Raw genomic sequence first — 22,948 nt, 5'->3', positions numbered from 1 at the left:
TTTAAGAATATATGTTAAAGAAAAATATTTTTTAATTTAAATAAGATTTTTAGGAATAGTTTTTTTTTAAAGTATCCATTGATAATTAAATTTAAAGAATATATACACACATCTTTAAGAAAAATTATTTTGTTATCAATAGAAATTTATTTTATTATTACATCATACCAATAAACAAGAAGTTGTAGGAAAATGTTTAAATCTTATTGAATATATGCATATAATTTTTTTTAATAATAATAATAATAATAATATATAAATATAAATTAAAATTTAATAATAAGAAGAAGAATAAGATTTAAATGACTCATAAAATAACTCTAATCATTCATACCCATTGATTTGTTATTTAATTTTTTGTAGTAAAGCAATTTGACAACTCAAATGCATATATTAAAAAAGAAATATAAGATTGATGACAAACATTCAATAAGGCATAAATTAACCTGTTAATTTCATTGATATCAGCGAGACAATAGTCATCACTGCATTTTTTTTAGCATCTTCCTACCTGGAAACAAAAGTACTACATTGTTCAGAACATTTTCAAAGATTATGCCAAGAAATCACACTTCACAGTACTTCTCAACATCCAGACGGACTAATATAGCATGTTATATGAGTCTCCCACCAAAGTCATATGAGTCTCCCTCACACCACTGATAGAAAGTCAAGTCCCAACTATCATTTTGCAACATTATTATTTTTTTTTTTTGCACAGCAAAAATCTATATTGTATTAGAAATAAGAAAATACAAAAGAAATGAAAAGTCAAACCCAACTATAAAAGACAAATACAAGAAAGCTGACAAGATAGGTCAAAACCCCTCTAAGAGAGTTCATCTTTCAAATTAGTTGACCAAAGGTTAAAATGAGTTTGAAAGCCTTTCTCCGGACATATCCACCTCCTGTCTCCTTCTCAGATTAGCCCTATGTAACAGGCGGCCTTTGTTTTATTTATTTCTTTGATTTTAACTAATATACATGGTAGTTACAGAATATATTTCTGATCTTTCATTGATTTAGTAAATTTTAGTACATCTTTTGTTGAAAAAAATGTAGAGAACCTCCAATTTTCAAAGAACTTCTTTTCCATGGACAGAGATGTACCGACCAAAGGAACATAGATGATCTTCATTTTGCACAACTAAAATTAGAAGACATGGGTAATGACAACATAGGAACATAGATGATCTTCATTTTGCGCAACTAGAATTAGAAGATATGGGTAATGACAACATCTGATTTTGAACCTATAATGATCTAACCTATTTTCATTTAACCATGAGATGGTTGCAACTCCAGAAATGAAATGAAACATCTGGAACATATCTGAACTCAACATCTTGAGTAACTAACTCCACTGTGGGACGATGCATTTTCTTCTCTTTCCAAAAGCAAAGCTTGTCCCCTTCCACTTCAACATCAAAAGAAAGCTTCTAGCTTCTATTCTAGCTTCCATAAGCCATTGGATTCTTCAGTTGTCTCCATCTGTCTGATCTTCTTGTTTGAAATCATTTCTCAGAGCTTAGACATTATTCTTACTCATCGTTCATCTTCTTTTCCTTGGCTGAATCTACCATTACCATCCCAATAGGGTTGGAGGTAGAAGGTGAACCTGAAACAAGTTTCTCCCGTGAGTATGATGTTTCATATGTTACACTTGGAGTTTCTGCAACTAGTCTTGACTTCTCATTGTTGCCCAACAATAAGGGAGATGGAATATTTAACGACGATCTACTCTGTTCCGGCTTGATCTCCTTCTTGACCTAAGAATCAAACCCAAGACAATCTTGAAAAATATTACACAGAAATAATGGTCCAAATATAAATTTAGAAGGTACCCTAATGCACATCTCATTAAATAATTGAGTATAAGGTCTCACCAAAAGACATGGTACATGTTTAAATTAGCTTGTTTAGTGGTAAAAAAATTGTGCTTTGCTATTTGCTAATAAAGTTATGTTAAAATTGAAAATGACGGCCTGAAAGAAAAAAAACAACCAGTTTCAACCCTACCGCAAAGGAAAGATTATGACAAAAGCTACCATTAGGGTGGGTTGCCCTGGAGCATCACCTTTCTAGTATCTCTCCATTGCCTTATCAACCAATTAGCTATGATTAGATTAATTGCCAGAACATTGAAATAGTTTTTCATTTATTTTTTTTAAGACTTAATTACTGTTTTAGTCACTGAAATTGACGTATATGCTTTAGTTAGTCCCTGAAATTTAAAAATGCTTTCTTTTGTCCCTAAATTTTAAAAATTGCATTTTTTAGTCCTTGACATACTAAATTGACACTGTGACAGTTTTTAATTGTCTTAAATTAATTTTTATTGTTTAGCCACTTGAATTTGCATTTGAAAACAAAAACACGTGAGCTAAAAAACCAGTCACAAAGTGCTTAAAAGCCGCCAGTGTCCATTTACTGTGTCAGGGGACTAAAAAAAGTAATTTTTCAAAATTCAGGGACTAAAAAAAGCATTTTTAAAGTTTAGGGACTAAAAAAAGCATACCCCCAAATTCAAGGACTAAAACAGTAATTAAGCCTTTTTTTAATTTTTTTTTATCCATGTTGGAATAACAAGTGGGATTTTTATTTTACAACCTTTGCTGTAGAGAGTACAATAACATTTGCATTATCCCGATTCTTATATGGAATAGTGGGACTGACCCTTAGTAGATCTGAATTGAGACAATCGGATAGTCCATCTTCAACTTGATGCTGAAAACTTTTCTCCTCTTGGTCATAAGAAAGCATACAGTTTTGTGTGATATCAACACAGGAGCCATTTTCAATTCCCATGCTTCCTCTTGCTGCACATCCATCCTTTTGTAGTGTATGAGGTACTTCAGTTCCATCCTTAACGGGTATCACATTTGACAACTGTATCATGATAGTATACAATTTATCAACAAGTAAAAACTAGTAATTAAAAACAAATAATAAAAAAATCATAAAGCATCTGCTTAGGAACATGTTGGGCACCGAACAATTAGAGAACTAATTCCAAGAAACTAGGGAACAGACAATTTTAAAATATTCTAAAAGCCGTTAATCAGATAGTGTGTGGATTTGCTTAATTTTAAAAGGATTTTTTCTTTCACAATCTATCTCAATTTATAAGCTATTTTGAAAACAAACATAAAAAGATAAAAGGCTTATCCAAACACAGTGGAACGAGAGTTAGATAAATTAGAAGCATATCCATAATTTACTGATATCACATCATCAGATCCGGTGAATTAAATGTTAGAAGTATCAATGATTAACTTCATCCGTTTTAAAACAATAACAAATTCAGCACTTATAGATTTGATAAGACATTAAATACAATGTCCATTGTTGATTATGGTTGAAGATTTCCATTCTCTTCTTAGTACTAGTTGCATGCTAAATACAGTAAGATAACAGACAGCAGCCCATGGCTTGATTTGACAAGTCACATTATCCCAGCTCATCTTGATCACTTAATTAAGAGTAAGTGCAGGGGATAAATTACCAAGAATAGAACGTTCAGATTTATTCAGAACAATATGAAAATCACTATAAATTACCAAGCAGAAATACCACCGAAAAAATTCCTGCATCATTCTAGCAAGGTGTCAATTGTTAAAATATTACTTACACTTGCAGCATGTTCTTCTTTCAAACGTAGTGCAGCCTCTTCAAAGGCAGCAGCATTTTGCATAGAATGTCTGACAATGTTGACAATGACATCAAGGCTGCGCTCAACATATGGGTGTTTTGTCCTTCCTACTATTCGCCGTAGATTGCTTATAATGACAGGCATCTGGTTAGCTTTGAAATGGGTAAAAAAAAAAAAAACTGAAGTGATGTTTGCTGTGCAAAAGTTCTACTTATCAGACAAAAGACAATATAGAAGTCTAGATAAATTTCATTTACCGATTTCAAGAATAATTCTATTTGGCAATACATAGCCAGGACCTTCATCGTCTGCACGAGCAAGACCGTCACGCCATTCCCAAAGTCCCTGTCAGACATGTACAATGTATGTGAGATATAATACTTGTGGATCATACAGAAATCTAAAGTAGATGCAATGCATTCCTTAGAATTGGGGCTTAGAGCCTAACTCAACATCACAAAACCAGAGCAGCAGCAGCATGTAAGGTGGGAACTACCTAAGCTTTGTAAGCTATATTTAAGCCATATCATGAGTCAAAGTGTGACAAAACTACCACCCTTGAGGTTGCAATTAAAGCAGCTCCCAAAGAGGCCGCAACTAAAGCGGGCTAGGGGTGACGGCAATTAAGGCAATTTTCCACACCATCCAAAACTTGTAGGATTGTACGATTTTAGGATTCTACTAGTAAAATTGTGATTTTGACAACATTGCAGAGGACTAACCATATCAACAGCAAAAATGGTATTCAAGAAAAAAATAAAAAGCATGCTTTCATCCCTTGTGTATGCAAGTCAAAGAGAAACTTACTGAAACAACGGCAAGCTGCTGAGCATTAAAACCAGCCCCTCGCAACCTGTATAGAAAAGTAATAAGTGCAATGGAAAAACTTCAAAACTCATGCTCTACATAGAAGAGGCAGAAATGTAATAAAAAGTGTACATGTAGTCTGGAAAACTAGCTACTAACAATGCAAGATTGAAAATAGAAAAAAGGTAACAAACCCCCATATATGAAGGTACGAGTCTTCTTTCAGCAGCTCTTTCTCGTATAGCTGCATGCAGACATCATAACTGCGCTTGTAAACCTGTCAGTGACAAGGAATTCTAGTTAAAAGGCTGAAAGAGAATATTCATTAAACCAGACATTCTGTAGTGTTGTTTGGCATTTTGATTAAAGATCTATGTTGTTAATATATAATTAATTTAGGACAGAATATTTTTCCTATAATTAGCACTAACTAGGACAGAGATTGATTACCATTACCTGTAATTATTAGGATATTTTATTTCCCTATTTCCTGTCATTCTTGATTATAATTAAGTAGATTCACAATTGTATTTCTAACCATGCAATAATATTGAGATTATTCCCCTTTAATGCTTCCTTTTCAACTATCTATATTGAAATATTGGCCAGCAATGAAATGTCAAACAGGTCTAATCAACCACGACATGTTTAAGTATGCTTAAGACAAAATAGACCAAGGGAATAAAGGAGCACCCAATGGTCAGATGAAATAATTGGTAGATCGCATGCTCATTCAGCTAGTTTGATATCAACGTACCTCCAGTAGAGGATTATCAGAACCTTCAGACTCCTTAGACAATGCAAATAATTTGATCCTCATTAAATCATATATATAAAGCAGATAGTGTGTATCTTCTCTGCCATATCTATCATAAGAATAATAGTTCATTAGATTGTAGTAATACAAATCACAAGGACAATATACAAGTCATTATCACATAAGATCTCTGACTCATAAATTAATGTTTTGACACACATAGGGAGAAAGATTAAGGGAAAACAAAAGATAGAAAGGAGGAAGAATGGAAAAAAGTAATTAGTAATCTTAATTCCAAAACATAGGTTGAGTACCTAAGTACATTATCAACTTAAAAAACAGTGAAACCTTACTGGCACCAAGAAATAGCCAACTTGGCATCCTAATAATCCCAATTTCAAGCATTTCCTAATACACATTTCCCAGTTCCCACATCCCATTATTTCCTTGTCCATCATGATACCTTCATTGTTAGTAAGCATTCAGGTAGTTGTAAGGAAAATTCAGAGTAAGTTTTTATAAAGTGAGTACCATATGAATGACACTTCTAGTCATATCTTTTCAAATAAAGAAGCCCAACAGTCAGTTCATTGGTGCTCTAGTTCAAGTCACCAGGCTCATTGAATCCTTGAGTTTTGGGGGAGTTCACTATTGACTAAAAGCTTCGTAATGAAACTTATGCTGACATGATCATGACTGTAGAATGATAGAAGAGAGAAAAAGGGATTCGTATATTGGTCATAAACTATGAAGCACCGACACTGACACGAACACCGGACACGTAGACACCTCACCTCTTGAAAAAGTTAATGGGATGCTGATTTACTTGTCAGTGTCAGTGTCGTGTCGGACACAGACACGGACACGTGTCGGACACCCAGACACGGCAAGGGGATGGGGTGTCCGTGCTTCATAGGTCATAAATGATTTTACAAAAGCCATCGGAAGACATAGATTCCGACGGAAGCTTTATGGCGACTCCAACCTCGGAGAAAACAAGGGAGTGGCTGTGCGAGAGTGAAGCATGGGTCGCGGAGACGCAGCTAGACACCATCGACCCGCGCCGGGCTCCTCCACCCACGGCGAAGGAACCGATGGTCATGGCTCGCCTTTACCCAGGGACCGACGAGACTCACGATCCAGCGGGTAAAGGAGACTTCCCGCGGTTACAGCAGGAGAGCCAGAAAGGAGCCGCAGTGGAGTCAAAGGGAGGCAATGTGGCAGAACGTGCAGTGGGAATTTTGAAGGGGGAAGATGATCTCGTGCCATACGAGGTAAGGAAACAAGGAAGCAAGGAGGATGTCGGGAAGGGCAAAGAATTGAAAACAAGGAAATGTGCACGAAAGAAGAAAGTGGGGCAGCGGGTTGGTGTGGGCAGGTGGCAGTGGGTTGCAGAGGAGGTCACGGGAGGACAAGGGTATTTCAAATAACATGGGCCTTACTATACACCCCCCCCCCCAGAAGCCCAACACACCAAACAGTTAATCCACAAGGCACAGCCACCTCATGGAAGGTGTATTCTCGAGCAAGGTGGTGTCGCAAGCAAATGAAGGAATGCAGGGATAGTCTGGAAGCCCAATGACATGGCCCACTAACACAAAAAACAACCTGCCAACAGCAACAAAATACCAATTTGATATTGCAGCAGCAGAGTAGGGTCAGCAATGAGGGGTTTACGCACAACCAAGACTTGAATGGCTTTAGTGGAAATTCAAAGCACCAGGATGCAGGGGAGAAGACATGTTCAGGAGAAAACAGTAAAGCAAGAAGCATCAATCATTTGGGAATTAGCAAACCAGTTGGGGGTAACCGCTGCGGAAGACCAGGGGAGGATGGTGGACAGATTTATGGAAATGGAGGAGAGAGATAGGATGGAGGCAGATAAGGTGGGGAATAAAAGTTGTATATTATGAATATTATCACATACAACGTGAGAGGGCTAGGGAGGGGGGTGAAATGGGCAGCAATAAGGAGACTAATTAAAAAGGAGAGCGTAGACATGATTTGCATACAAGAAACCAAAAAGGAGACAATAGAGAAATCAATGTGCCAGTCAATATGGGGTGATCCAGCAGTGTCCTGGGAGATGCAGCCGGCTGTTAACTCAGCTGGGGGACTCCTATGCCTGTGGTGTGATAAAAAATTTAAATTAGAAAGGAAGGCTAGCGGAAATGGATTCATTTGGCTGTCAGGGCAGTGGATTAAAGAGGCAGTGCAAGTTAATATCGTGACAGTATACTCACCATGTGATATACAGAACAAAAGAAACCTATGGGAGGCCATCAAACAAATGAAATCTGCAAACCAAGGGGGGCTTGGTGTATTCTGGGAGATTTCAACAACACAAGGGATCCTGCGGAAAGGGTAGGAGTTTGCCAAAGGGGGATAGAAGAGAGTAATATAAAAGAGTTTAATGAATAGATCGAGGAGATGGAGGCAGAGGAGGCGCCATGGTTAGGAAGGAAATTCACGTGGTTCCGGCCTAATGGAATTGCTAAGAGCAAGTTGGACAGATTCCTTGTGTCTCCAGACCGGCTCACAAAATGGCCTGGAAGCACACAACAACCACTAGACAGGAATTTCTCTTATCACTGCCCAGTTTTGCTTAGGTCCAAGTTCGTAGACAGGGGTCCAAAGCCATTCCGGATACTTGATTGCTGGTTGTCGGACAAATCCTTCAATTCAATTGTGCAGGAGTGTTGGACGACCCACCAGCTAAGGGGTTAGGGTGGATACGTGCTCAAAGAAAAAATAAAGAGGTTGAAAGCAAGGTTGAAGATATGAAACAGAGATCAGTTCGGTGATACTTTTAAAAGATACAAGAAAATTGAGGGAGAGCTGAATCGGTTGGATGTGAGCACAATACATAGACAGCTTTCTCCTCAGGAGGGTTTAATCTAGAAATAGCTTCAAGAAGATTTGTGGGCAACTGCACAGTATCACGAATCCTTACTACGCCATAAGGCGAGGGCTAGATGGGTAAAAGAAGGGGATTCCAATTCCCGATACTTCCATTTATTGGTGAATGCAAGCCGCAAAGGTAACTCTTTGCATGGTGTGCGGATTGATGGAGAATGGACTGAAGAACCGGCGAGAGTAAAAGAAGCAGCCAGACTATTTTTCCTACATAGATTCAAAGAAGAGGATCACAATAGACCCCTCCTAGATGGTATTCACTTTCAGACTATTGGGCATCAGCACAATGACATGCTAACAGGGAGATTCATGAAGGAGGAGATCAAGGATGCAGTGTGGGGATGTGGGAGTGAGAAGAGTCCAGACCCAGATGGAATAAATTTCAAATTCATCAAGAGATTCTGGCACATAGTAAAACCTGATGTTCTACAGTTTTTGGATGAATTCTATGTTAATGGAATTTTTCCAAGGGGATGTAATGCATCTTTCATTGTTTTAATCCCTAAGGTGCCCAATCTGCAAACTCTGGATGAGTACAGACCGGTATCACTCATTGGATGCATGTACAAGATAGTAGCCAAGCTGTTGGCCAATAGATTGAAGAAGATTATGCCCCTCATAATAGATGAAAGACAATCCACATTTATAGAGAGTAGGCATCTACTACAAAGTGCATTGATAGCAAACGAGGTGGTAGAAAATGCCAAAAGAAGTCAGAAATCGTGTCTAGTTTTCAAAGTGGATTATGAGAAGGCATATGACTTGGTCTCATGGAATTTCCTGGTTTATATGCTAAGAAGATTGGACTTCTGTGCCAAATGGATCCAGTGGATCGTGGGATGTCTAAAATCCGCATCTATTTCGGTTCTAGTCAATGGCAGCCCCTCGGTTGAGTTCTCACCACAGAGAGGCCTTAGGCAAGGGGATCCATTAGCACCTTTTCTTTTCAATATTGTGGCGGAGGCATTGAATGGTCTAGTAAGAGAGGCGGTTAAGAGAAATTTATTCCGGGGTTTCTCAGTGGGAGCAAACAGTGTTGATATAAGCATCCTGCAATATGCCGATGACACAATATTCTTTGGAGAGGCATCAATGGAGAATGTGAGGGCCATTAAAGCAATCTTGAGGTCTTTTGAACTTGTATCTAGCCTCAAGATTAATTTTGCAAAGAGTTGTTTTGGTACCATTGGTATGCCGGAGAGATGGAAGTCTGAAGCAGCCAGTGTTTTGAATTGTAGTTTCCTGTCCATTCCTTTTGTCTATCTAGGAATACCTATTGGGGCAAACCCGAGGCGGGGACAGATGTGGGATCCTATTATAAAAAAGTGTGAGAGAGCATTGTCTAAGTGGAAGCAGAGACACTTGTCTTTTGAGGGGAGAGTGACCCTTATCCAGTCAGTCCTAAATTCTATTTCCATTTACTTTTTGTCTTTTTTCAGGATTCCTAAGAAGGTGGCCAACAAGTTACTTAGCTTACAACGAAGATTTCAATGGGGAGGAGGGCCAAATAAAAATAAGATTATGTGAATTAAATGGGAGACAGTTTGCTTACCAAAAGAAAAGGGGGGATTTGGCATAAAGGACATAAACACATTCAATCTTGCTTTGCTTGGCAAGTGGAGGTGGAATCTATTTCAGCAGGAAGGACAGTTGTGGGCAAGGGTCTTTCAAACCTCACAACAGGGCGAGGAGCTCAAAAAAGGGATTCAGTGGAGGGTGGGGAGTGGAGATAGGATTAAATTCTGGGAGGACGAGTGGATAGATGGAGAGGTCTCATTGGTAACAAAGTATCCTAGATTGTATCTAATCTCGTGCCAACAGAACCAGCTAATCCAACAGTTGGGTGGACATAAGGGGGTGGAGTGGGAATGAAACTTATCATGGAGGAGGACGCTGTTTGATAATGAGATACCAATGGCTACTAACTTCCTAACAGATATGGAGAGGAAGACTATACAGAGGAACAGAAGGGACGAGTGGGTGGGGAAGGCAGACCCAAGTGGACAATATACAGCGAAGACTGCTTACAATCTAATGAGGGGGGCAGAAATTGAAGGGATACAGGATAGGGCTTTTTGAGGAGTTGTGGAAGCTAAAGGTGCCACTTAAAACTGAAGGAGTGAAAAACACCTCCTTTCCCTTAGCTTTATTTAAATTTAAAAGATTACATATATATAGAGAATACAAGAGAGAGAGAGAGAGAGAAAAGGGCAGTGACAGTGACAATTCACTGCTGCCCTTCTGAACAAGCTTTCCAACTAAGCTACCAAAAGTAGGTAAAAATACAAAGACATTCAACACTCCCCCTCAAGCTGGAGCATATAAATCATATGCACCAAGCTTGGAGCATATAGTCTGAATTCTGGGTCCTCTTAAGGACTTAGTCAAAATATCAGTTGGCTAATCATTAGAACCAATAAACTCAGTGACAATCTCCTTGGACAAAATCTTCTCTCGAATAAAATGACAATCAATCTCTATGTGCTTAGTTCTTTTATGAAAAACTGGGTTTAAGGCAATATGAAGAACAGCCTGATTATCACAATACAACTTCATTTGCAACTCTTCACAAAACTTCAATTCCTGCAAAAATTGTTTAATCCACATGAGCTCACAAGTAACCATAGCCATAGATCGATATTCAGCTTCAGCACTGGACCGAGCGACAACTATCTGTTTCTTGCTTTTCCAAGAAATAAGATTTCCACCAATGAAGACATAATAACCTGATGTAGACCTTCTATCCATGGGACAGCCAGCCCAATCAGCATCACAATATCCCGATAGTTGTGTATTACCCTTGTCTTCACACAACAACCCTTGACCAGGAGCCTTTTTAACATATCTAAGGATACGCATGACAGCATTCCAATGGTCCAAATGAGGATTCTGCATAAATTGGCTAACCACTCCCACAGCAAAGGAGATATCAGGTCTGACAATGGTAAGATAAATGAGTTTTCCCACAAGCCTCCTATATCTCTCGGGGTCAGGATAAACTTCACTTTAATCTGCCATGAGCTTCAGATTCGAATCCATGGGGCTCTCAACAGGTCTACAATTCTGCATACCTGTTTCTTCTAAAATATCAAGAGCATACTTCCTCTGAGAGATCACAACACCATCTCCTGATTGAGCCACTTCAATGCCAAGGAAATACTTCAAAGAACCCAGATCTTTGGTCTGGAAATGACTGAATAAGTGCTCTTTCAGCTGGGTGATCTTAGTAGTATCATTCCCTGTAATCACTATATCATCAACATAGACCATTAGATAAACACATTTTCCAGGAGATGTATGACAATAAAATACAAAATGATCAGCTTCACTTCGTTTCAGTCCGAACATTTGAACAACATGACTAAATTTACCAAACCAAGCGCGAGGAGATTGCTTCAACCCATAGAGAGATCGGTGAAGCTTACACACAAGATCATACTCCCCCTGAGCAACAAACCCAGGAGGTTGCTCCATGTAAATATCATCCTCAAGATCACCGTGGAGGAAGGCATTTTTAATATCAAGCTGATAAAGGGGTCAGTGACGAATAGCAGCCATAGCAAGAAACAGACGAACAATGGTGAGTTTGGCTACAGGAGAGAAAGTATCACTGTAGTCAATGCCATATACCTGTGTGTAGCCCTTAGCCACCAAGCGAGCCTTAAGTCGATCAACCTTACCATTGGGTCCAAATTTAACAGTGTAGACCCATCTACAACCCACAGTGGTCTTACCAAGAGGAAGAGGAACAAGCTCCCAAGTACCGTTATTTTCAAGAGCCTGCATCTCATCAATCATAGCCTGTCGCCAGCCAGGATGATCAAGTGCCTCACGGACAGTGAAAGGAATAGTAAGGGAGGACAATGAGAAAACAAAGGAATTGTATGAAGGAGACAAACAGTGGTAACTTAAGAAATTATAAATAGGATGAGGATTACGAGTAGACCGAGTACCTTTCCTGATGGCAATGGGCCAACGTGAGTCAGAAGGAGAAGAAGTGGAAGGGTCCATGAGTGGAAGACTGGTTGAAGATGAACGAGAATCACGAGGAGAAGCTTCAGGAACTGGAAATCCAATCGGCGTTGTCCTGGGTTAATCTGCAATCAAGGGCGAAGATACAACTTCAGGTGAAGTGGGTGAGGAAGATGGAACCACACGGACATTTTGGTCTGAATCTTCTAGAGGACAAGGAGAAGGAATAGGAAGAACTTCCTGGAGAGACAATGAATGGTCTACGGAGGGTGAAAAGAAGGGTGTGTCTTCAAAGAAGGTTACATCTGCTGACATGTAGTATCGTCTCATGGTTGGAGAATAACATTTGTAACCTTTTTGAAGACGAGAATAACCCAAGACTGACCTAGCAGAGAGTTTGTCTAAACCAAGAGACAAATCATGGACAAAACAGGTACAACCAAACACTTTAGGAGAGACATGAAATAGTGGATCATGAGGAAAGACAATTGAGTGAAGGATTTGGTTTTCAAGAGAAGAAGAGGGCATCCTATTGATTAGGAAACAGACAGTAAGCACTGCATCGCCCCAATGATGGGTAGGAACATTTGAATTTAGCATTAGGGAACGTGCAGTTTCAAGAAGATGACGATTCTTCCTTTCTGCTTGCCATTTTGTTGTGGTGTGTGAGGACATGTGGACTGATGTAGAATACCTTTGGAAGACAAAAAGGAAGAAAGGTCATGAGAGAAATATTCTTTAGCATTGTTACTCCTGAAAATTTTAATTGTTTTTCCAAATTGATTCTCAATCTCATTGTAGAATGACACAAATATAGGCAAAAGTTCAGATCTATCTTTCATTAAATAAACTCAAGTACATCTGGAGAATTCATCAATGAAGGTTACAAAATATCGAAAACCAAAAGATGTAACACGACTTGGTCCCCAAATATCAGAATGAATGGTAGAGAAAGCCGAGTTACATCTTTGTACAGTTTGAGGAAATGACGACCTGACATGTTTTCCTAGTTGACAAGACTCACAATCTAAGACTCGAAGATTCTTGAGACTAGGAACCATCATCTTCAATTTTGGTAAGCTTGGGTGGCCTAGACGATCATGCAAAAGTTTGGGCTTTGAGATTGCAAAACAAGCCCCAGGTGGACTAGATTCCAAGTAGTAAAGCCCTCGTGATTCATGTCCTTCTCCAATCAGTCGCCCCGTCCCATGTTCCTGAATAACAAACGAATTAGCAGTAAAGGTTACTGAACAATTTAACGAACGAGTTAACTGACTTAATGAAATTAGATTATAGGGACACTGAGGAATGAATAACACAGAATTCAATTTCAGAGAAGGAGATAAAGAAACTTGACCACTTCCTTGAGACGCAACCTTGGAACCATTGGCCACAGTAACAAGATGAGGAATTTTTGGAAAAGAGAAGGATGAAAAGGATGACTTATTACCAGAAATATGATCAGAGGCACCTGAGTCGAGTATCCAAGGACTAGAACCTTCAATGGATTAAGAGATACAGGCTGTCGAAAAACATGGTACAGATGAGGATTGAGCTTGGTTGCTGGGTTTCTCGGATTTAAGCTTCAAATACTCCTGATACTCCTCATCAGAAAATCTAGACTTTTTCTTCTCTGATCTAGAGACCTGTGCGACCTTGTCGGGAAACCCATGCAACGAATAACAATTCTCTTGGGTGTGACCCATCCTCTTGCAATAAGTACAATGAGGACGTCCACCCCTTCCACTACGACCTCCTCTGTTGTTGCGGCTGCCTCCTCTTCCTCGAGACGCGACCATGGTTGACGTCTCCACACCATCGGCAGGATTCTCATCCTTCAATGAATGAGGCACGCGGAGAAGTCTAGTGATAAGAGAATCCATAGATGGAACTTGGTCCCCAGCAAGTACTTGATCACGAACATGATCAAAATCTGAATGTAGGCTCCTCAGAATAAGGACCGTGTAGAACTTATCAAGTTTCCTGTTCACTTCTTCCAATGAATCAGCTACAAGAAACTTTCTCAGCTCTTCCACGACAGCCCGAGCCTTACCCACATGAGCGATCATGTCATGACCAGTTTGCTTGAGGGCTGTGACCTTCATGGTTGCGTCAAACAGGCTTTGGATATCATTGGCAAAAATTTATTGGGTCTTCTTCCAAAAAAAACGACACGTTTTAAAGGACCTAAGAATTTCCAAAATATCCGGTTCAACTGACTGCCATAATACAGCGCAGAGCTGGTAGTCAAGCTTCTCCCATTCAGGTCTCTTGTCATTTGAAACGAAATCAGAAGCTTTCTCTAAGTGGTCATGATGTCCTTGACCGAGAAACCAAAGTTCCACGGAAGCAGACCACGAGGGATAATTCTTCCAGTTCAGCTTAGTAGTAGTGATTGTCGGAGTCCCGGAGAAGGAGAAAACAGGTCCAGAGGCAGCCATTTTGACCCACAAGATGAAACCCTAAAGGGATAAAAAGGAGAGAAGAATGAAGTGATATGTTCCAGGCAACAAAACTCGAAACTGAGGCCTGGAACAGACTCAGAAGACGCCAACGAGAAGACTGGTGGCGGCGCGGCGGCGTTCCGGCGACTGTACGGTGACGTGTGGGATTCATGCGCCGGAAAACGCGCGTGAGAAAGGAGGCGCGTGGCGGCTCCTTTGGAGGTGCGACTTCCAGGGGTAGGTCACACTTTTCGAGGCGATCCTAACCCTGATCTCGCCGGAAAAATCTGGCCGGAGATGGCAGCGGCCGGCGGCGGCGGACAAATCTGCTCTGGTACCAACTTAAAACTGAAAGAGTGAAAAACACCTCCTTTCCCTCTTAGCTTTATTTAAATTTAAAAGATTACATATATATAGAGAATACAAGAGAGAGAGAGAGAGAGAGAGAGAAGGGCAGTGATAGTGACAATTCACTGCTACCCTTCTGAACAAGCTTTCCAACTAAGCTACCAAAAGTAGGTAAAAATACAAAGACATTCAACAGTGCCAATCAAATTTGCAGTATTTGCTTGGAGGCTCCTTAGAGATAGGTTGTCTACTAAAGTAAATTTACATAGGAGACAAATAGAGGGCCCGGATAAGAGCTGTCCATTTTGCAGAAACATGGAAGAGGAAACAGGACACTTGCTCTTTCATTGCAAGAAAGTCATCCCTATTTGGTGGGAAACATCATCATGGGTGAACACCAGTGAAGCTTTTCCGAATGACCCAAGGCAGCATTTCCTCCAACATGGTTTGATAATGGTTGATGGGATAAGGTCTACTAGATGGAAATGCTGGTGGTTGGCTGTAACTTGGACTATTTGGCAGCAGAGGAATAAGATGATTTTCTCCAATGACTCTTTCGATAGTAACAAACTGATTGACGACGCAGCATTCCTATTGTGGACATGGTTATCGAATTTGGAGAAAGACTTCTCAACACATTAGAGAAGGGTTTTTGTATTAGTAAAGAATAGACACATAGATTAGCAATAGTTATCTACATTGGTACAGCCTGTTTTGGTTCCGTTTTAGACTCTTTTAAGTCTGATTCGGAACCAACTACATGGCCATCCAACCATTTGTAATTCAGTACCCCTGGTACTCTGTTATATATATAATATCTATCTTTGCTGATAAAAATAAAAAAACCATAATCTCTTACAAGAGCAGTACATATACTGCAGAGATTCAGTTGTAACAGAATTACAGCTGTCATCTAACTAATGACAACTGTCAACTAACTATAGTTATTACAACTAACTAAACTAACTCTAGATAATAGAGTTCTACCCGAGTTATTCACTCATATACACTTGCAAAGACTGATTCTGCTTACGATAAATGCCAAACTCTTGGTCTAAAGTGAACTACAGATAAACCCCAGCTGAGTACAAGGAACATGACAACTTACCAGACCTGTCCTCAGAAACCTGGACCACATACCTTGTGCTTATAATTATAATTATAATACTACACATCCAAAAGCCAGTACTACCAAAAGAATCAAAGACAGGCCAAAAACTAAACCACAGGAAGAATCAAGAATGGATTAAATGTGATAAGATTAAAACATAGTTGCACCTTAGCATCACATCAGGAAGAGGGCGTAATCTCCAATCTGCACTCTGGTATCTGCAAGGAGTTGACTTGTCAACCTTCCAGAATGTTGGTAAGAATAAAAGGAATAGTTATTCCATAAGAAATTATAAAGCTTCTGTGTCAAGACACTGGAAGAAGGGGGTAATTCCAAAAAGTAAAGACAACATACTCCTTGTTTGCAGTAACCCCACAAAACTGTTGCAAAAGATATTGCAGACTATATCTGTCCAACTTTAACACTCTTGAAGACTGAGAAACAAAATTAAAAATATACATTAGTCCAGTTTGACAAAAAGAAGAGAAGGTTATAGAATGAATTCCCAGCATGAGATCAAGGAACATGGATTATGACAAGGATAATCAAAAAGCAATAGAACTTTAAAGTTTACTCATCATTTAATAATGTCACAGAACAGATCAACAATATGGATGCATGAAAAGCTGAGCACCGAAATATTTTCAGGGATGCCGAATTTTGATCTTGTAAATGTACGAGGGTAGCATGAGTATAATATAAAATCCTGGAAACATGTCTCAGAATATTCATATAAATGGCCATAAACTATATAATCAGGTGCAGAAACTAATAGTCATTAGATAAGACAAGCAAGAAAAGTCTCAAACAAAAGCAAAGCTGGCACAGATCTCATTACAGCACTTATTTCCAGCAATTTTCTTCAAAGCTGTAGCAAAACAATCAACCTTATTACTCTAAGGAATCAAACTCATCCAACATTAAACACAATGCTCAAGAATTATGTATGGAGCTAATTCTTCTTGGATGAATTTCAAGAAATAAAGTAAAATAACCATAGATAGCTGGTATATATAAAACAATCATGTGCTTTCACCCAACAACTTAAGCTTTTGGGATGGTTTGTTCATGACAATAACAGTTTACATGCCAAATTCATCAAGTAAAACAGAAATTAGTTTTGCAAATATTTTTCACATGCCCTCTACATGCAGAGCAAGTATCAACTGCCTAGAGAAACTATTTTACATAAGAAACAATGTGGTAACAATTATATAACTCAATATACAATTTTATTTCCTTGATAACTAATGGGAAGTAATTCCAATATTGAACATCCTGAGCTTTACAAACAAACCTGGCCAGTATCGAACATATTGCAAACATAAATGCCAAAATCCCGTTGCAGCCACACAATGTCTCGATCTGCTCCATGCATGACCTATTTCCAATAAATAAAGTCAACAAAAAGAAGAAAGTCTGATGAATTAAAGAAACATCAAACATGTGCATCTGACCTTCTTCTTGGTAGGGTCCTTGAAGACTTCCCTCAGGTATGGCCCAACATGATTGCGGACCTTCAGAGTATCTATAACAAAATCTTCAGTCCTGGTTGAGATTTGCATCAAGCAAGTCAAACCTTGGAAAGACCGATAATGATTATGTTCCAAATCCACCTTAACATTCCACGTCAAGATAAAAATGTCAAAAGAATATAATGAAAGAAAGGGACAGGAGAAGTATCTAAAAGAGAGAATACTGGGACAATAATTAAATTAAATGTATAGAAAACAAACAGCATTCAGAAAAAATAACAAATTAGTAACAGAATTTCATAGATACAAAAGAAGATCAAAACATGATATACTAAAAAAAAACAGCTTACCCAAAAATAAATATGATCACAAGAAGAGAAACATACATCTATGCAGAAAAATGAGCATGAGGAATGCTACCAACACTCTCTCTAACACTCTTTCCAACACTCTCTCTATGATTGGCTGAAATTTGTTGATAATCATCAATTGATAAGTGAGACCCACCAAAATTGTTGATCTTTAACAAATTTCAGTCAATCACAGAACGAGTATTGAAAAGAGTATCAGAAAGAGTGTCGTTAGCACTTCTCAATGAGCATATACTAACTTAACCTTAACAATGAAACATCTGCCAAAAGCTAAACACCAGGAAAAAGAAAGAGGCATTATATTTGGTTATTTTCATGTAAGGCCCATGCCAATAAGCTTGAAAGGCTAGCTTAAGACTTGCTGTGTAGGTCTGTACACATTCTCAAATAGAATGAACCAATTGATAAATGTGTAATTTATTGAGCCCAGCTTGAACAATGCCTACTACTCAACAGCCAACACAATATCAAACACACTTCAATAACAATTAGAGAAAAGTACAATTAATTTTGATATACTATTCTCAATCAGTTTCCTACACTAAACACAAGAAAATCACTGAAAAAAGGAAGATACAAAGTAAATAATTAATCAAATCATATTATGTGATACGGCACAAGGAAGAGCACAGTGTATAGTCCAATTTACATTAGATCTCCAAAACATCAGGGATATTGAGTTTGTTGTCACCTGTCAAGAACTGTTCAATATGCAACTGAATTGTAATTCTACTCATTGGATTTCTTTCGCTTAATCAGAACAGAAACAAAACAAAGGTATTCTGAATACCAAGAAATTCATGAAGTGAATGCATGAATTTTGATTTTGTATTACAAACCATAGCAGTTGCACATATTTAAGACAAGAATCTGTTTTATAACATGGCCCTGCTAACAAATAATGGGAAACAAGCTCTAAGTGAAATGTACAATCAGGCCACAGAAACAAGAATTTAGTAGTACAAATGAAGGAAGCTTTTTAGTAAAACATAATGAATAGCATTTATGTTATACCGCAAATTCATTAACTGAAGACAGCATAGCAGCCACCTCCTTCAATCCTTTGACATCCTCCACAAGCTTGAAAGGGGTGCATTCTATTGAGGGAGGCTCTACTGGCACAAGATTCTCGAGATTTTCTTTATCAACAAAATCCAAAACAGAGAGTTTCTCCTGAAATATAAATTAACTATTGTAGAATATAATTAAAAAACAACAGATTAATAACTATGCTATATATTATGAAGTTTTTGTCACACAAATTAGGTGCAAATCTAGTCGGACTAATAAAATTGAAGGGAAAAAATCATCAGTGACCAAATAGCACAAGATGTGGATATGTAATAAAATGATTGAATGAGAACCATTCTTGCACAATATATGAATTGGTTTTCGAGCAAAAGAACATTAATCCAGAATTACGAAAATCCAATTGAAACCAAACAAGAAAGCATTAGCCAAATTATGAAAGATTCTTGTTAAGCACATACACAGGTGATAAGCACCAAAGTACTTGGGGAAGCCTCCCTAAAAGCTAGCTGTTAAGGGAGAAGAACCAAGAACTTAAATTGTCCATTGAGCATACTATATTACTTGATACAGGAATTAGGCACCCTATAATACCCAAGTTCCTATTATAGCACCTGCCCCTAAGAGTTGACATCTCGGCACCCGCATACTATGATGTTTCACTTAGTCTTTATTGTCAAGCCCTCCATAAGTAGCCCTTTTTGAGCTTTGATACCAATTGATATGCGATACAATTGTGTGTTGCTCCACAGTCTATTAGCACAATTTCTTCCAGCCACTGCCCCACAATATGAGGGACCTTCTTGATGTGAATCCAGCTACACTATGCAATGATAGCTGAAATTCCCCTCTTCTCTTGGACTATCACAATCTCCCACCTCTCCTTACTCCTCCATCAATACCATGACTCTAAGCTGCTTGATTTTGCATATATGATCTTGACTGAATTTTCTTGTCACATCTAAAACATTCCCTCTCTTTATCTTCTCTTGCATTTTTGCATTTGCCAACCTCGTATTTTCTCCTTGTTTCACATTGCTTGACTCCATTATTGGATTCTTTGACTCCAGCTCCTACAGTCGCACTTCCTCCATAGGCATCCCTTTTCCTAGTAAAAGTTTTGTTGGTATCATTCACACTGTTTTGCATCCCTCCAAAACTCCTCTAAGAATTTGCCAGTTTGGTCCCATTGTTTACCCCCATTCTGCCACTGCTCGGTTCTCTTATACCAAAAAGGCTTTCTTTATATAACCTCATATATTCTGAGCATTGCAATCAAAGGAAAGCAGTAGAATCTAACTAATGCCATTCTCAAATGTGAAGCCCAATATTCTAGCTGAAACAAGAGTTTCTTATCTCATGGTTTGATTTTATTATGTGCTGTCTGAAGAACCAAATAATGAATAAAATAAACAGAATGTTACCAAAGATGAGCACTTAATAGCATACTATAGTGGCAATAAAAAAGTTCTTAGCTTCTGACATCATCATGGATAGTTTGGATGCCAAATATTACTGAAATTTATGCTGCATTTGCGTGCATAGATACATGTTTGCATGCCCATAAACCAGAGTATAAAAAATACTCAATGTAACAGAAATATGCTTCTAATCATCCCAAGTTTTTAACTTTCCAATTCAATAAGACCATGTCACAACTGCATGCAAGCTAGACTCATCAAATACTCAAGCACCATTAGCCTATCATGAAACAACTTCATACATAAACACCAACACCATACCCATCTTTGAAATCCATTTCTTTCTAACATAAGCAAATACGAGACACCATTTTAACAGTAAACGAGAACCCCAATTTAAACATCAATATAACTCAAAACAACAATTCTTTTCCATCTGCAACACGTCAAAAACACTAAAACCAGACCAGAGTCAGATTAATTTTTTGGAAATTCAGTGTTAGTGAACGAACCAGTGGATGAATGTAACGCTGACCATCATCACTCTTCTCCAACAAAATATGCTCAAAAGGCTCGTTTGAATTATCAACCACAATGTTGTACGCATACTGGGGCTTCTTGATCGTCGGTATATGAAACGGCACTTTCGGATTCGCGCCGTCACATTCCTCTCCCTCGTCCTTCTTGAGCATCCGCAACTCGTCCACCAGCTCCTCCACCAGCTCCAAAACGTCGTCATTCGCGTTCACGAGCCACTCGTACGCGTCGTCGACGTCACCGGGGAACGCCGAGCCTCTGCCCCAAATGTTCTCCGCGGAGCCGATTCTGTCGAGCATCGACTGCGTTCTCCTCGCAATTTCCTCGATCGGGCGGCGGAAGTTCCTGAATTTGTAGTAGAAGTGGAAGTCCTCGCCGGATGGAATGAACGGCGAGGAGGCGGAAAGCTCCGTGAGGTGGTGATCGAAGTCCATGGCGCCGTGGCTTTTGAAGACAGTGGAGAATTTGCTGAAAGGGGTTTTGGGGTTAGGGTTTCGCGGTTTTTGCCATTGTCGTTGGGAAATGGGAAATCATTCACTCTCACTTTCGTTCGCTACTTACTCAGAGTACTCAGCGATTTGGTTTCAGAACATTGTGTGAGAGGAGAGAGTCGTCACGGTCTCGTGGATACGGGCACGTGACGGGAGACGCTGCACGTGGCAACAGAGTACTTATGTATGTACTTGTGAAATTTTTTACCTTAACTTTAGAATATTATGGTTGGATAGAGAATTTTAACTGATGAAAGTAGAGAATTTGAATTTTTGTAATTTAGAATTCATTGTTTGGATGTTTTTTTGTGAAGAATTTAAAATTTTGGAATTTTAAAATAAAATTTTAAATAACTAAAAATCTGAAATTTCAATTTCCTTCTAAAAGGTGAAAAATTGAAATTCTCTTCTTAAAGTCTTCTTCAAGAAACACCGCATGAGATTGTGTAACATCGATCGGGTCTGAACGTAGAGGAACACGTATAACTAACACACCAATTATATTTTTTCTTTTTTTTCATTTTTTTTTCACGAGACACACAATGATGGTAAGTTGTGTACACTTTAAATTGATTAAAAAAAATTGTACCACATGATCCAAAAATTAATTGTTCTTAAAAAAACATAATTATCTTTCAAAAAACAAAATTATGTGTAATTGATCTACAAGATCGATAATGCGAAATTAAGATTGTTGTGAGTAATTGATAAAACTAAGTTATACTACTACTACTATCATCTTACCTGTTTTGGGGTGTTATTTTTCGATTAAAATCAGATTTTTCTTGATTAACTCATGTAATAATGGTTGGCATTAATGATCTATGTTGAGGGACGGATTTGGATATCTACTCAAAGAGGGGTTGAATGTTTTTTTTTTCCTTCTAAAATCCACTTTTTGATCTTCTATTTTACACTTTTTTCCAAACAATCCAATTTGGTGCTTTACATCTTGAAAACAATTCAAATTAATCCTTATCGTCACATTAATAACAGAAAATGTTAATAGGACATTTTGAACATTTGTAAAAACCTAAAAGATAACTTTGAACCTTTTAAAATAAATGAGCACTAAAATGAATTTACTAAATAACATAAAGGACAAAATGAATCCACTTACTAGCATTTTCATCATTTTCAGCAGATATACCAAGTGTTGAGTTCCTCTTTACCATGGCAACCTTTCCATATATTAGGCACAAGCACTACACTCAGGTACTAAAGATCCCCACTATAGAAAAGCATAAAGTTGGGCTTTATTGTGATTTTAGTCGCAGATGTATTAAAGATGGAATATTATTTGCTTGTATAACAAATATAGGTTGGGAAGATTCATGCAATAAAATCAGCATAAAATATTACATGATGCATGAAAACTAATATGATGTATATATTTATAGAATATTGTTACTTTCGTAATTTTGTTTTTCATTTGCATAGACTTCCTTCCCAATTGTTATCATCACTTTATTTATGAAGCTTAATTTTATTGACAAGCTAATATAATTGCCTTTGTTTCTGCAAGGGTAGCTATTGACAAGGTTAGTCCATCATTTTATCACTTGATACCCACATTGTATTGCTCTTACCATTAAGATTTAAATGTTATGCTGCTGT

The 22,948-nt window shown here is 38.2% G+C and overlaps 1 protein-coding gene across 2 annotated transcripts; it reads right to left on the bottom strand.

The window, feature by feature from the left end:
* Positions 1-1,042: 1,042 nt before the first annotated feature.
* LOC100804872 (protein RRP6-like 2) lies at positions 1,043-21,479 on the bottom strand. 2 transcript variants are annotated; one of them, XM_041012494.1, is made up of 13 exons: positions 20,816-21,479; positions 18,868-19,026; positions 17,465-17,623; positions 17,305-17,388; positions 16,362-16,441; positions 16,175-16,225; positions 5,217-5,325; positions 4,654-4,736; positions 4,460-4,505; positions 3,910-3,997; positions 3,632-3,831; positions 2,677-2,889; positions 1,043-1,769 (listed from the first exon to the last, which is right to left on the bottom strand). In XM_041012494.1, exons 1-13 carry the CDS (start codon positions 21,272-21,274, stop codon positions 1,542-1,544), a joined length of 1,959 nt encoding a protein of 652 aa, XP_040868428.1. In that variant the 5' UTR covers positions 21,275-21,479; the 3' UTR covers positions 1,043-1,541. The 2 variants fall into 2 exon arrangements, with proteins under 2 accessions (XP_040868428.1, XP_003554038.1); XM_003553990.5 differs by having other exon boundaries at positions 3,632-3,804; positions 20,816-21,478.
* Positions 21,480-22,948: the final 1,469 nt, after the last annotated feature.

This window comes from Glycine max, chromosome 19 (genome assembly GCF_000004515.6).
Source record: "Glycine max cultivar Williams 82 chromosome 19, Glycine_max_v4.0, whole genome shotgun sequence".
Classification (NCBI taxonomy): Eukaryota; Viridiplantae; Streptophyta; class Magnoliopsida; order Fabales; family Fabaceae; genus Glycine; species Glycine max.
The sequence above is the reverse complement of the archived record's forward strand: the minus strand, read 5'-3'. Positions and strand labels throughout refer to the sequence as shown.

Bases quoted from the DNA above. Each gene is read 5' to 3' on its own strand.
- LOC100804872 (XM_041012494.1), bottom strand. From the start codon at position 21,274: ATGGACTTCGATCACCACCTCACGGAGCTTTCCGCCTCCTCGCCGTTC. The intron at 4,737-5,216 runs GTACGTTGATAT...TGTCACTGACAG, and splicing joins CTGATAATCCTCTACTGGAG to GTTTACAAGCGCAGTTATGA. The intron at 1,770-2,676 runs GTCAGTCCCACT...TTTGATTCTTAG, and splicing joins TCAATTCAGATCTACTAAGG to GTCAAGAAGGAGATCAAGCC.